General features: G+C 34.3%; 2 protein-coding genes and 1 long non-coding RNA gene across 4 annotated transcripts; all 3 read right to left on the bottom strand.

The window, feature by feature from the left end:
• Positions 1–3,086: 3,086 nt before the first annotated feature.
• Positions 3,087–4,317, bottom strand: LOC145575949 (uncharacterized). Its single transcript, XR_014098298.1, has 3 exons — positions 4,183–4,317; positions 3,891–3,949; positions 3,087–3,363 (listed from the first exon to the last, which is right to left on the bottom strand). It is a non-coding gene; the product is annotated as an uncharacterized LOC145575949 (long non-coding RNA).
• A 3,020-nt stretch (positions 4,318–7,337) lies between these two features.
• On the bottom strand, positions 7,338–9,366 carry LOC145574244 (uncharacterized). The gene is made up of 3 exons (XM_081631992.1): positions 9,212–9,366; positions 8,310–8,739; positions 7,338–7,767 (listed from the first exon to the last, which is right to left on the bottom strand). Exons 2-3 carry the CDS (start codon positions 8,706–8,708, stop codon positions 7,525–7,527), a joined length of 642 nt encoding a protein of 213 aa, XP_081488118.1. The 5' UTR covers positions 8,709–8,739; positions 9,212–9,366; the 3' UTR covers positions 7,338–7,524.
• Positions 9,367–12,235: 2,869 nt separating this feature from the next.
• On the bottom strand, positions 12,236–14,764 carry LOC145574243 (cysteine proteinase inhibitor A-like). 2 transcript variants are annotated; one of them, XM_081631991.1, is made up of 3 exons: positions 14,584–14,764; positions 13,103–13,324; positions 12,236–12,444 (listed from the first exon to the last, which is right to left on the bottom strand). In XM_081631991.1, exons 1-2 carry the CDS (start codon positions 14,692–14,694, stop codon positions 13,112–13,114), a joined length of 324 nt encoding a protein of 107 aa, XP_081488117.1. In that variant the 5' UTR covers positions 14,695–14,764; the 3' UTR covers positions 12,236–12,444; positions 13,103–13,111. The 2 variants fall into 2 exon arrangements, with proteins under 2 accessions (XP_081488117.1, XP_081488116.1); XM_081631990.1 differs by having other exon boundaries at positions 12,236–12,430; positions 14,584–14,763.
• Positions 14,765–15,092: the final 328 nt, after the last annotated feature.

The following is a 15,092-nucleotide window of genomic DNA, read 5'->3' as shown; positions in this document are numbered from 1 at the left end:
GGGGTTTCCGACGGAATTTTTCCGTCGTAATTAAGCTGTTTTCTTGTAGTGAGAGAGAAGGAGGGTGGGGATTTGGGGCTTTGAACTTAGTTGTTAACTCCATTATATTGCATACCTGGCAATATGAACATGTCATTACATGTGCAATGACATTTTTATCCTTAACTTAATGAATGTAAAGACACTATCACCCCTATGATTGACAAATTATGTTAATCATGAAGATCAACCAGTATTTCCCCAAAAAAAAGGAGGGGTTAAAAAGGGAAGGAGAATTTTGGAGGGAAAATACTGCACCAGGATGTGACACGTGTCACTCCTGATGCCTGTTTTAGTATTAAGGTTATATTGATTAAGAATGAAGAATGTTTATAAGTAGTGGTCCTAATAGCTGATGAGGTCATGTATTTAATTTTTTTTAGTAAGAAAAATACACATACAAGAAGTTAAGACAGTCTTCTCTCAACATACATCAATGCTTATTTATGGAGATTGTGTACGAATACCCTTCCTGTCCGAAGCCTCCTGTATCACCACCATATGATTTCTGAAACCTACTGCCCTTGGTGTATTTCGGATGTGGAAACAGTGAGTCATGCTTTTATTGAGTGCAGGCATGTTCAAGGTCTTTGGGAAGACTATTTGTGTGCTGAAATGGCAAACTGGCCGGAGTGACTTTGACTCCATTTGCGACCTTATTGTAAGCTGGAAAAAGCTGGGACCAAAGACAATACAAAGGGGCATGTTCCTTGCCTGGTACATTTGGGGGAGGCAGTCCCCATTGATAACTGTTATAAACGAAAGTTGTTTATAACATTGCACGTGACTTTGACTTCTGTAAAGTAATAATAAAATATTAGATTTGTTATTTGGACTCCGTTCTCCTATTTTTAATACTAAACTCTATAACGGTAGGAAATTAACGTGGTAGTTAACGCCGTCTTTTTATTTTTCTGGAATCCTGGTTTGGAGGAGAGAGAAAACTTAATCTGATTCTCATAGAGAGAGATATAAAGGTGAGAGAATCCTTAAAATTGACGGGACCAAGCATAAAGATGATCGGCGACGAAGATAGAGTTGTCTAATCCGGCACCACCCGTCAGCAGCTCATTCATGCATTTGAAAACAAAAGAGTTCTGATACTGGGTTGTATTCAGTAAAGTCGTGGATCCATATCTTTGGGATGGGTGAATTCATGTAATACTATCCAATTCGAAGCTGCTAACCTGACAATTGAGGTATTCTTTCCAATACATTGATCAATTTCTTTGTATGCTGTTGTGTGGTTGTTTGTATGCTTCAGATCCTCGAAGTTAATTGACTTGGGGGTTTTCCTCTTTATTGAAATTGTTTTATGTAATTGATAATTCATGGTTTGCTTTAGCTTAAATTATTTGTAAATTGTTAACAAGTTGTAGATCGATTTGTGTTTTCCATTTTACCTGAGTTTTATTTCAAATGATTGCAGGTGGTTGATGCGAGAGAGTGAAGGGGGAATGAATTAACGGCAAAATAGCATTGTTGTATCCGTCAACTACAAAAGTCCCCATTCAACTTTTTCATAACGGGGCTAATATTACGGGCACTTACTTGGTTTTTTCGTATGGACATCCGTGCCCCTCATTTAATTGCGGAAAACACGGTGCTGCCCCTGTTATCAACAAAATATGTTGATATCAGTTATGAACTTGTATTTACTCCATTTGGGGGGGATCGAAACTGCAAAGTATTCCAAAATAAAACTACTCCGACTGCAGTGATTGTGGAGCGTGTTTTCAGGTTGGTGGAAGAGCAAGGTAACTACTCCACTCAGATTTATGGTGTTATGGGTTTGCGCCCTCCTACCAGCCCAAATAAATGGAGTGCCCCGCTTGCTAGCCTTATCAAGTTGAATGCGGATGCCTGCCTCGCTGTAGATGGATGGGTGGGCCTCGGTGCGGTTGCCAGAGATAGTGAAGGTCGGGTTCTTGCTACTGCCACGAGAAGAAGCCATGCCTATTGGATGCCAGAGGTTGCTGAGGCCAAGGCCTTGCTATTTGCACTTAAGTTGGCAAAGAGATACGGGTTCAGGGAGATAATATTGGAATCGGATTGCAAAGTCATCATAGATAGATTGTCAAAGGCTCCGCTATCACTAGAGATTGATATTGTTCTTGGTGATATTCTGAATTTATGCTCACATTTTTTGTCTGTTGGTCTCATGTGAAACGTGATGGGAATTGTATAGCCCATAATCTCGCTAAGCTTGTTTCTTTTGGTCTTGAGCAAACTGGGAAAAATCATTGTCCCCAAGAGGTTGCCCCGTATGTATTTATGGACACTTTGTCCCGTAATTAATTAATGCTTAGTGTTTGGTTTTCAAAAAAAAAAATTAAAATGATGCATTGTATAAATGTTTGTTTTATTTAATTGTTATTGAGGCATTTGTTTTGGATAGTTTTATAGTAGCCTTTTGAAAAGTACAAATTTTTGTATGCGGCTGGTCACATGGTGCGACCAGGGTTACTGGTTTGGTCAGGGGTTACTTGTTTGGTCAAGGGTTACTTATAGGGTGTTACTGGTTTTGGTCAGGGGTTACTTGTAAGGTGTTACTGGTTTGGTATTGGGGTTTAGTCTGGAGTTACTTGTAAAAGTTACTCAGAATACAAGTAACACCTAACCCATACAAGTAACCCCAGAATACAAGTAACACCTAACCCATACAAGCAACCCCAGAATACAAGTAACACCTACTAGTAACACACACTACTACAAAATTGGCCAAAGAGACCCGTTCAAATTAGCCAAAGAGACTGCCTTAGAGGCGATCTCTAGCTAAGCGGTCTCTTTGGCTAAGAGACTACTTCTATAGAGGCGGTCTAAAGTTTCAAAACTTGAGACCTGTTATCATAGAAAAGCAGTCTCTTTGGGTGGTTCAAATATTAAAATTATGGAAGTAGAAGAGACCCTTTTTGTCAGAAAAGCGGTCTCTCATTTTAAAAATTAAGACCTGTGAACGTACAAAAGTAGTCTGTTTTGTGTGAGTTAAAGAGAGACCAGTTATGTTAGATAAGCGGTCTCTTGCTACATTCTATTAAAAAAAAAAATTAAACTACGAAAACAAATATTCAATTTCAATTAATTTCGTTCAAAAAAATAAATACATAATACATATTAGATAATTTATAGTATGTATTAGATAATTTATCTAGCTACTATAATCTATTAATCTGTAATCATATAAAAAGAAAATTAACACTAAAATTGAACTATCATCCACTTGTTTCATTGGAGTGTTTCATCTTCATCTATCATCATCCTTTATCATCCCTTGTCATCTTCATATCATCATCTCCATTAGACATTAGCTCATAGCTAGATAACCTATAATAAGAACGAACAATAATAAGGTTAGATTTACATTAAACACAAGCAATAAAAATTAAAGATTTACCATTAATAGAAGTTTACGGAATTAAAAAAAAATCAAATTCATAATACTAACAATGTACATATAAATAATGAAATTAAAAATCAAAAACAGAAAATAATAATAATAATAATAATAATAATAATAATAAACCAAAAAAAAAAATCAGAAATTACCCAGTTTGTATAATCACAAACTATATCAAAATTTACAGTCGAAATAAAATATAAAAAAAAAAACCAAAAAAAAGAAACAAGTTTAAACCACGGTAAGATCTAAAACAAAAATCAGAAAATTAAAATGAAAACCGTTTTTTGAAATCAGAATAAAAACGCAAAAATAAAAATTGAAGAATTAAAATCGAAAACGAAGATTATAAAATCTCAAAACGAAAATGAAAAATAGTTCTAAGGAATTATTTTAAAGATATCAAAATTGAAAACCAAAAGCAAACAAGAAATTAGATCTCCGTTTTCCTTACTTCTTTCAACCAATTTGGATCTTCCTTTGTCGAGAATCCCAAGTCCACATGATGGGCACCTAATTTTATTTTTAAAAATGCAAAAAAAATTAAAATGATTATAATATAATTCGCATGTATCTCTAATCTCGAATCTTGATGAATAGATCTTAATCAAAATTTTATGAAAACGATATTAGAAGAACATAAAATGGAAAAAAAAACAAAAAAAAACAAAAAACAAAAATGCAAACTTAGTAAAAAATTAATCAGATCTCTAAGATAAAATAGCTAAGATCTAAAAAAAACATACCAGAAATTTAGCATTAAGTATGTTATAAATGACTTTTAAACCCAAATTTAAAACATCTCCTATGAATGCATGCTCGAATGGAGATGATGAAACCCACAAATTGCTTCTATGCTCGAAAAGATAGAATTATTTGCTTTGTAATGCAAAAATATGCTTAGTGCAATGGTGTATTTATAGTGGAAATGAGAAAAAAAGGTTACATAAACAAGCATTCATAACGTTCTCTTACGGCCTGATCTCTTCAGCTTAAATTCAGTTCAGTTCCTAATTTCCTTCTCTCATAAAATATTCATTTCAGCTCTATTCAGTTCAGTTCAATTCTAATCAGTTCATTTCAATTCAATAAATCAAAACAGGCCTTTACTATTGACAAAAAGGATGGAATAAAATGAATAAGGTCGAATAACTTTTTCAATGAAGATTATGATAAAAAAAATTTATGTCAATGATGGGATCATGGGATACTAGAGAACCACAATAAAAAAAATAAATAAATAAAAATAAAAAAAAGTGATGCCTCATAACTAATTAACTATTAGGACCACTAAGCAAGAACATCGAACCTTTTCACAATAAAAGAATTTGTTTGCAAAGAATAATTTATCCCTTAACTCTTTTTTATGATAATAGAAAGTGAATGAAGAAAATGAAATTTTAGACAAAAACTTCCATATGAATGAATCAATGCTTATTTAGTTAGGTTTTTCCCCTTTTTTTAAACTTCCCGTTCAATCATATTAAGAATGAAGAATGTTTATAAATGGTCTTGTGTTATTTTTTTTATTTCTTAAAAGGAAAAATACACATACAAGAAGCTAGGACAGTCTTTTCTCATTATTAATTAAATGATGCATTGTATACATGTTTGTTTTAATTATATTTTTTAGGAAATTTTAGAAAATAACACCACAAAAAAACACAAATTTTGATTATAACACCAAAAAAAAAAAAAAAAAAAAAAAATCTTTTATTATAACACCACAAAAAAAACCAAAAAATTGATTTCACCACCACTTAACGGATTTTTGGATGGAATCCGTTAGTGGGCCCATAACAAACACGTGTCACTATCCTATTGGTTTAACAAAAAAATTAATATAAAAAAAAAAAGAAAAAACCCTCAACAACCAAACCCAGCCCAACCCCACCACTGGCACCACCTGTCCACCACCGCCGACAGGCTAACCCAAGCCGTCGGTACCCCTACCCCACCAAAACCGGCGAAACCACGAACCCCTACCCCAGCTCGGCCTTGCCCCACCATCAACCACGTTATTCACGTCGAAAAACCCCCGCAACCACCTCCGCCACCATACACAACGAATTCCCACCCCTTACACCACTTTTGACACCCCTCCAGCCACCGAAAACCCCCTGAGACACCCCTTGAACCACTTCCGACACCTTTCCAGCAACCGAAAACCACGAAATTCGCACCGAACAACCCCCGCAACCACCTCCTTTTCCCACTCAAAACCGACAGCCACCACCATTTTTCTTCCATTTCACAACAAAATTAGTAACAAGTGGTCGAGATTGGCCAATTTAGGGTCGAATTTGACCACTCAGGCCCTAACCTGGCCGATTTCAACCACTAGTCGCCATTTTTGTGGTGGCTAGGGTTTATGGAGTTGCGAGCTGGGGTCTCAATTGCTGCGTCTGGTGGTCGATAGGGTTTTTCGGGGTTGGTTAAGGAGGGTGGGGGTGGCTGGGTGGACGCTGGTGTGGCTTGGCGGCAGTGGGGGGTAGTGCCGGTGGTGGGATGTAGGGGCTACTAGTGGTGAGCTTCGTGGCTGGGCTTAGGGTTTAGTTTTTTTTTTCTGGTTTTTTTTTTAATTTTTTTAATCAATATATAAGTGACACGTGTACTTGGTGGGGTCCACAAACGGTTTTTTTGACGGCATCCTCCACGCGGTGGTGAAATCAAATTTTTGAGGTTTTTGGAGGTGTTATAATCAAAACTTTTTTTTTTTTCTGTGGTGTTATAATCAAAATCGTGGCTTTTTTGTGGTGTTATTTTCTAATTTTTCCTATTTTTTATTGAGACGATTTTTTTTTTTTTTAATGTTATTTAGTATCTCATAATTGACACAAATTTTTATCTATCTTTATTCATTTTTTATGTTGTTGCACATACATGCTTAGCTTGCTTGTACAACAACATTGACATAAAAAATATTTTTGTTTGGGGGAATTAAAATAATTCATGTAATAAGCCTACCTTTTAAATGCTATTAATCTTATAAGTCTTGTATACAACACATGTAGAATCCGTGCAAGAAAAATAGGACCAACATGGCAACATAAAACATCAAGAGCGCTATAGAACGAAGCATTGACGACAATAAAGAATAAAAAACCTATCTATATGATTTTACAATATAAAGTTATTCTTTCCGTTTTTACCCCTTCTTTTATTCCTTACCAATTGCTAAGTAATTACGAGTAGATCCGATCCTATACTACTAATGTACGAGTTTCACTCACCCCTCTATATATGCAATTAAAAGCATGTCTTCTTTCAGTCACTGCATTAAGGTATACTTTTTTTCATCTACTCGTATAAGTGTATAACATATGTAATCAACTAAACATATGTTAATCTAGAATTCTAGATGACAATTAGTTATTATCTTATTGAAATATAAATGTGTGAGAAGATACGGTACGGTATACAAGTATATATTAATTGTTGAAAATGTAGACATGATAGAAATCAGAGTAGTATCTTTTATTGAAGAATGTGTGAGAATAAGGAACCTTATAACTTTATTTTTAATAGTGAAAAATTGAAAAGGATTAGTATATATTGGTTGAGATTTCCCAAAATTAGACACAATAGGTGTATATGTAATATGTATGTTGGTATGTATGATAATAATTGAAATTTTCTTGGTGGAGGCGTATGTAATTAAATAGAGCCTTATGTTAATGTCTTTATTTTTAATATTGCATATACATTGTCGCTGAGCATTTCATCTTTATCTTCTTTTGCTCAAGCTTCCATTGAGGGGAATTGTTGAAGTATTGGATTTGTCAAAAGCCTTAATAATTTTGGCATTTATTAGATAAACGTTGTAATTAAGGGGAAAAAAGGTCAAAATTAAAGTAATTTATGAATTAATACTCGTAAAACGTTGTACAAGTAATTAATATAGAACTGAGAAATAATACATGACGTATGTTTCAATTGGAATAAATATTTCAATTTTCAGAGGGAGGGGGGGCATTTCTTATTGATTCGTATAGTAGATATTATTAATAGCTACATCGTGTATATTAATTACAAGATGCAGGTTAATTATTCAAGTTTAAGTGCCCATTTGATTGTTAATTAGATAATTAAGCAGACGGAGTACAAGTTTTTAATGTCACTGGTGCTGGTTTTTTGCCATTGATAAGCAAATCAAAGCTAGCACCAACCAAAGCCATGTTATCACCATGGTTCTTAATTTCAGCAACTGCAGCAGCACCTGTTTCGCTGTCCCAGTACCGGCTTACGTCGTGAGAAGCATCCAGTTTTTGTTCTACTACAGTCAGATCCAGATTCATGAGCCTGTTTAGCTCTCCAGCTTCAACATACACCTACAACAAAAACAATTAATCATTTGACTTAGACCCGATTTTATTCTACTCCGCCCATTTCTAAATCATAGTTCATTTTGTTTCACTCGTAAGTAGAGGTGATCAACGTCAGCCTGACCCGCTAGCTCGGCCGGATCTGGCCCAAAAATTAGCTGGGTTTGGGCAAGCCTAAAGTGCATTTTTAGTTAAAAAGCCCAAACCCGGCTGAAAATCTCACTTTGTTCCAATAAGTCTGTTACTTTTTGTGCAGGTTTGGACATGAGGTATTATGTTAAGGCCCGACCTGATTGTTTTATAACCTCTACTCGTAAGTATTTTTCAATCCTCAAATAAGTTCAGTATTTTAAAAATTATACGGTAAAAAGTTGATATTGTAAAACTTCACAATATCTAGACTGATAATCAAATAACTCACGAGTATGGTGTTTCTTATAGAATTATCGATAGCTAGAGTATTAGATTCCATTTTCATTATCATTTAGAAATAAATAGAGAGAAAAATAATAGAATACGTGCCAATTAAACGATGTAATAGTACAAACCTTGTTAATTTTGCCAGTTTTGTCCCAAGCCAAGAGCCATCCAAGCTGAGGAAGAGCCCTGTCATAGTGACCATATATCACAACACCCTTAGAGCCAACAACCACAGGGAGGTTTCCTTGCCAAGCCGCGCCCTCGTGCACGAACGCAGCTTTACCCTCACTCATTGTCTCAGAAGGTTTGGCTATGAAATTTCCTGTCCAGCTATAGGTTTTGTTAAGCCTTAAAGCGCGAGACTGGCTATTCTTCATAACTCCTGTCACTAATACCAGCTGATCTTGGCTTGTCATGTTGTTTTCTAGGACAGATTGCGCCTCCTTCATCGCCTCTTCGATTATTGCTCTCTCTTTGTTTGATAGTTCATTCGCCATGCCACCAACTTGTTGCACCGCCGAAGCCATTGTTAAATTAATTACCTTCCTTAGCTAGCTGCTGCTTTATTCCAAAAGTACGCGTTAAATTACCAAGTAAAATGGCCATATATAACACTATATTATATATATATATATATATATATATATATATATATATATATATATATATATATATATATATATATATATATATATACATTCTAGCTGGTGCAAGGTGCACTCAAAGGTAGTATTTTCTGTTCATTTAATATTTTTTTTTATTTTTATACATTATAAATCTTAAAATGAGCATTTAAAAAAAAAATCGAATGAGCAAGAACTAACTTTGTGTGCACCTATGTACAACCTCTATGTGTATTCGAGTGTATACAAAAGGTGTTGCTAATTTGTATATATAGTAGCTGTGTAGTGCATACATGAATGCTAGAAGAAAAAATAAATGCAATCCATAGCTATATAAAATAATAATAATAGTATGAGTAATAATTTCTAAAAAAATCAATTATTGAAAGAAACAAATACATACATACCTTAAGTCTTGTAATTGATAAATAAAAGCTTCTGCTTTGCAATGAAATACCCTTTGTGCCAATAATGGTGAATTTATAGTGGAAATGAGGAAAAGGTTGCGTACTCATGCATTCAGAGATCGAGATAAAACCCATAATACTATTGTCATGTAGAAAATAAAATAAACAATAAAATTAAAATGATAAAAAGAATAAGAATAACTTTTTAAAATGAAAAATTAAATATTGATAAAAAATTTTTTTAAAAAATCATGCATGTCATATTGACATATAGTATGAAATTATTAAAAGATAATAAGATACTAGTATAGTTGTAATAGAGTATAAAATATATTTCTGGGACTTAACCATAAGTTTAAGCTTTTGGTTGACTTGGTATCGGAGCCAGCGTGATATAAAGGTCACAGGTTCGAATCTCATCCATCCCCCCTCCCACTTCCAAGTGGAATATTAAGCGTTGGGTATGATGAGGGTCTATGTTGCATCCACACTTCTAGTCCAAACGGGCTCTCGTGTGTGGGGATGTGATAGAGTATTTGAAAGCATAAATTATTGGCGTTACGCATGGTTTTTTATTGAACATCAAATGCCTTAGCTTAAACTTTTTTTTTTTTTTGAAACATGCCTTAGCTTAAACTTGAAATATACTATTAGGGCCATTTATAAATATTCTCTTTGAATGGGGAAGTAGAAAGGAGAATAATAAAATTGATATTATCCATATATTCATATACATGTTTTTTCTTTTCCTCTAAAAATTCATATTCTTGTATGAAGTTCTTAAAAAAAAAAAAAAATAAGGGGAGGGAATTCTTTTCTAAATAATTCCTTTATTCTCAAGGATTCGATGTTCACGTATGCATGATTATGACAACTTATGCAATTATACATCACTTACAGGCTTACAGTTTACGAGTGAAAATTGCTCCACACTATGCTAGAACAAATGCAAAATAAACTATTTAATCTACTAATAAGAACGTATACCAATATTTTACATGGTTCGCTAACAATGGAAAAATGCTAGATTCAAAGCAGAGAGGAAAAAAATAAATGTTGAACTTCTAGCATTGGAGTTCAGAATACATAAGTTGGCACGTCTTCTTACAAAGTTACAATCTTATGTACGTGCTATTGAACTTTAAAAGTAAGCCATTTTTTGATGCATTAATCAAACTCTTAAACTTGATCTTTTGTGGTTAAATGATCCTATTCATGTGCGTAATTTTCCATTAAATGTATATATTTGTAATCATTATATAATACGGAGTACTACCTCCGTTTCTTGATCTTCTCCAAGCACCTGTGTACTGCTTGCTGCCTGGTGGTGTTTGCAGGGTAAAAACTAAACAGCTTCAGTTGCCACGTAAAGGTGAACGACCCCAATGCTACGGAGACTGAAGGATGACATGATACGAAGTATATACAATAGGCCAACAGAGTAACAGGAATGGCTGTGTTTGACTTCTATATATTGATTATATTCATCATTGTGCCAGTTGCATTAATTATTTTCATTCTTACAGCCATCTTGGCCCTGAATTGTAGTTCAACGTTTTTTGCTTAATGACTAGAGCGTGATTGCCGATTGTTATACAATAAGGTAATCCCTTGAGTTTTCTGTCATTAGTGTAATCAGAAACATATATAATGTACAACATGATAATAAACCTTGCTTCCAGGAACGGTTACCATATCTTCTAGCATGATTCCAGGACTGATTTACTATCAGCTACATAATTACATTAGACTTAGGGGTCGTTTGGTTGGTAGAGGGGAAAGGGAAACACATTAGGAAAGGGAATGAGAGAGAAAGGAAAGCAACTCCCCCATTTATAATGTGTTGTTTGTTTTATTAAAAAAGAATGGGAATAAAATATGAAGCACCAGCATTCTCCACCACCACCACTATTGTTCTCCACCACCACCATTGCAATTGTTAGTCCTCAAGCCGTCAACACTGCCACCCCTTTATCCTCTACTGTCTCATCGTCCGACTCTAATACCCACCGCCTACCGTACCCATGTCGTCCTTCTCTCTCTCTCTTTATTTTAATTTTTTTTTTGTAGATCTAGTAGTTTGTTTGTTTTTAAGGTGTTAAGGGTTGTTTATTTGGGTGTTTGAGGTTGTTTATGGGGTGGTTTGGGTTGTTTATTGAGATGGTTAGGGTTTTTTGGGTGGTTTTCATGGTGGTTTTTTAGGGTAATAGGCGGCGAACGTGGTGGGTGTAAAGTTATTTTCGGATGGATTTGGGTGGTTTCGAGGAGGGTGGGTTTTTTCCGAGTGGGTTTTGGGTGGTTTTGGGTGTGGATGGGTTTTATTCCTTGGTGGTTTTGGGTGGTTTCGGCGGGGAAGGATGGTGGTTGTGCGGTGGTGAGTGTTTGGGCGATGTTTCCGGTGGCTAGGCGGTGATTCTGGTGGCGGTTGGGAGGTGGTGTTGATGTCTGGCCAATGTTTTTGGTGGCGGTTGGGAGGTGGTGTTGATGTCTGGCCGATGTTTTTGGTGGCTGGGCAGTGGTGTCGGTGGTCAGTTGGTGTTTTCAAGGGTGGTCAAGGTAGTTAGAAAGTTGGTCAAGGTAGTTGGCCAAAGAAGTGTTTGAGGGTTTGGGTGATTCCTTTGGAGGGGGGGGGGGGGGGGAATGAAGATAGAGGAAAATGGGGTAATGGAAGGGGTAAAAGAAATGATTGAATTTGTCTATCAAACATCAACAAAGAGATTCATGGTAGTTGATTCTCATTGCCTTTGTTGAATACCCCCAACCAAACGGCCCCTTTGTATATTGTTGCTTAGAATATAGTAACTGTTCCTAGAATCAAGGCTAACTATTAATTATCATGTTATGCATTGTATATATCTCTGATTACTTATAGGACAAAACTAAAGAAATCACCTTTTTTTTCAATGATAATTCAAGCTGATCGAAATGTAAAGCAAATTGCAGAAACCGAACATTATTAACATACAGAAACATAATGATTTTGAAAGCAAGCTACTGAGAAACAAAGAAAAAATTTGCACAATATTTGGTACCATAATAATATAGATTGACACATGGAACAGAGTTCAGAACAATATTCAATCCATGAATCGTCATTGAATTAAAAGGGTGCAACGTTACAGCTTATTTAGAAAGAGTGATTGTATAGATATCATTCACTCAAACAGGTATTAGCAGGCGCAATATTCCCAAAAGCAACTGAGTACATTCATCAGAGACCTGTAAGAGGAAAACTTCAGTAAAATTACAGAAACAGAAGTTTAGATCAGTTTGGAACTATGACTAGCACAGGAAAGAAATCAGGTGATACAATATACGAATCCAACGGAAGAAGAAGAAAAAAAATCCATGTAGTCATGTACTAAGGTCTAAGGAAGGCTTTAACTATGCCAAAACCAAGTGATGGCAGGACAAATTTCTAGTTCAGACATAAGAAGACTGACGATATCAATATTTTGCAGGATTAAACACCCCTCTCAAGTTTCAAATTATAAACTTTACATCAGTTAAAAACTAGACAATACAGAATGATCCATGACTCATTGCAGATTTTTCAAATCAGAAGCCAACCCTTCCAGTCCCTAATCCATAAAATAGAAATGGCATGTCAGCGGCTACTTCTGAGTTCTGAAAAACTAGTGCAAAAAAACTCAGTTTCAAACAAAAAATTAAAAAACGATAACAAACAACATGCAATGTAGCATAATGAACTACTCATATATACCTTTATCTTTCTAGACTTGAGCATAAAATGAAAATTCCAGAAGACAACATATATAGACAAACAGCATTACAGCAGGGCGGATTGCCAATCATGAAATAAGATTCAAATCATGGGGGCAGTTACCCTTGTAAGATGAAGCATATAGAACAATAGAATCGAGTACATACCTAGGCAATCTAGCTGCTGGAACCATCTGCTGGGGCATCAGCATCGCCCACATACTTAAATTCCTGCACTTCCTTGAAGTTCAACCATGGCTTAACCCACACTTTTGCTTCATAAACCTTCTTTTTGTCACCATCAGTTGCCTCAAGAGTAATATAGTACAGAGTACCAGCAACAACCTGTTCCTTAGTGTTTATGACCCTCTGAAATTCGAGCAAAGCATTCTGCGGAAAAATAATACAAATTGTCAATTATCTTGAATATGATGCCACCCCAAAATTGTCCAAACAAATTTACTCTATATCTGATTCAAGTTCAACCCACAGGTTAAAGAATCCTGAGAATACAAACTAATTGATCCTACATAACCATCCATCCAATATATAATCGACAAAAAAAAGCTTTTTTGTATAGAACTTTCAATATTATCAATAACTTAGAATTCAATTCTACCAAGTTCCAACTGCATAGTATAGCATAATCAAATCTCTTTAAATGTTTGTCCCATTTGAGTTCTTCATAATTTTATGATCAACAATATCTTTAGTCTCGTATATTTAAAAATAATACAAAAAATAAAGTAAATCCATATAGGGGGTGCCCCTCCTATCACAGGAGGGGTGAGATGAGAATCGAACACAAGTCACTCCTTAGTCCCTCCCGTGGGAGATGATGATCCTCTTTATATTTCAATATATAAACTAATCAACTAACTGTCTAAATGCTCAGCACAGTGCACTCCCTAAAAGTCAAAGCATCATAAAGACAGATTTACCCCGATCAAAAATCCACGAATAAAATCAACAAACCACTTATTTAGGGTTCGTTTGGCATTGCTATGGTTTTCTTTTTTTGGTTTTTTGTTTTTTAAAAATATATGATATATGTCCCATAATGAATCAAAAATTATTTAAACTTAGTAAAATCATGATTGTTTTGAAATCTGACAACATAAAAGTGGAAACATCTTTTTCTTGTTTTCTGTTTTTTGTTTTCGGTTTTCAAAAAAACAGGAAACTGAAAACAAAAAATGATGACAAACAAGCCCTTAACAATTAAGGAACAAGATCACCAATCAATTGTTACTTATAAGTCAATGACTTTTTTTATTATACAGTATAATCTCAATGACTCATAAATCAACATTTACCTTCTTTTTTTTCGTGAAAACATCTACCTCAATTAAAATTGGATAAAATTCAATAAATACAGAGTAAATTTACCAAATTTTAAATCAAAATTAAAATTAGAACAAAGGCAATATAATATCTATACAGTATTATAGTATACACAAAGTTACAATTGAAACGATTAAATTTCGCATAAACACACAATCTGAGTACAATTATGATGCAAAAATCGACATCATAAACAAAATTTCAAATATAAATACTGCATAAAAAAAGGAATATTAACATAATATCAAAAAGTTGCTTAAAAATTAAACATAATACTGTATGAATTTAAAGAGAGAAAAACAAACTTCTTTTTTGTTGTGTTCATCAACAGCAAATTTAGCAAGGGTTTCGATTTCCAAACTGTTCTCTGATCCTTCTGTCTGCTTGATACCTCCAACAATCGGGTCGGTCGACATTTTTTTATATACGAGTAAATATTTTTTTTTTCTCTCTCTTAAAAATGCAATAGTTCTGGGTAAGGCTATGAAATTATTGTATTTACGATATTTATAAAAGAGATTAAAAAAAAAAAAACAAATAAATAAATAAAAGAGATAAAATCACGGGTTACTTTGACTTTTCGAATAGGGGATTAGAGGGATAAGTTCGTATTTTCCATGTCATACATCTAGATAATTATTTTTCCCAAACGAACATTCCTAGGTTCAGCACTTTACTTAACTACTAATCCTTCTTCTTAAAAAACATTAAAAATAATCCCTTAAAAAAAATTAAAAACAATAATATACCCTTAACTAGAGTAATTACGAGGTATAACATTCAAATATACTTCGTATATCATTAAAAAAAAAAA

Source organism: Chenopodium album, chromosome 13, assembly GCF_948465745.1.
Source record: "Chenopodium album chromosome 13, dcCheAlbu1.1, whole genome shotgun sequence".
NCBI lineage: Eukaryota > Viridiplantae > Streptophyta > Magnoliopsida > Caryophyllales > Amaranthaceae > Chenopodium > Chenopodium album.
Note: the sequence above shows the minus strand (reverse complement) of the source record. Positions and strands in the feature narration are given on the sequence as shown.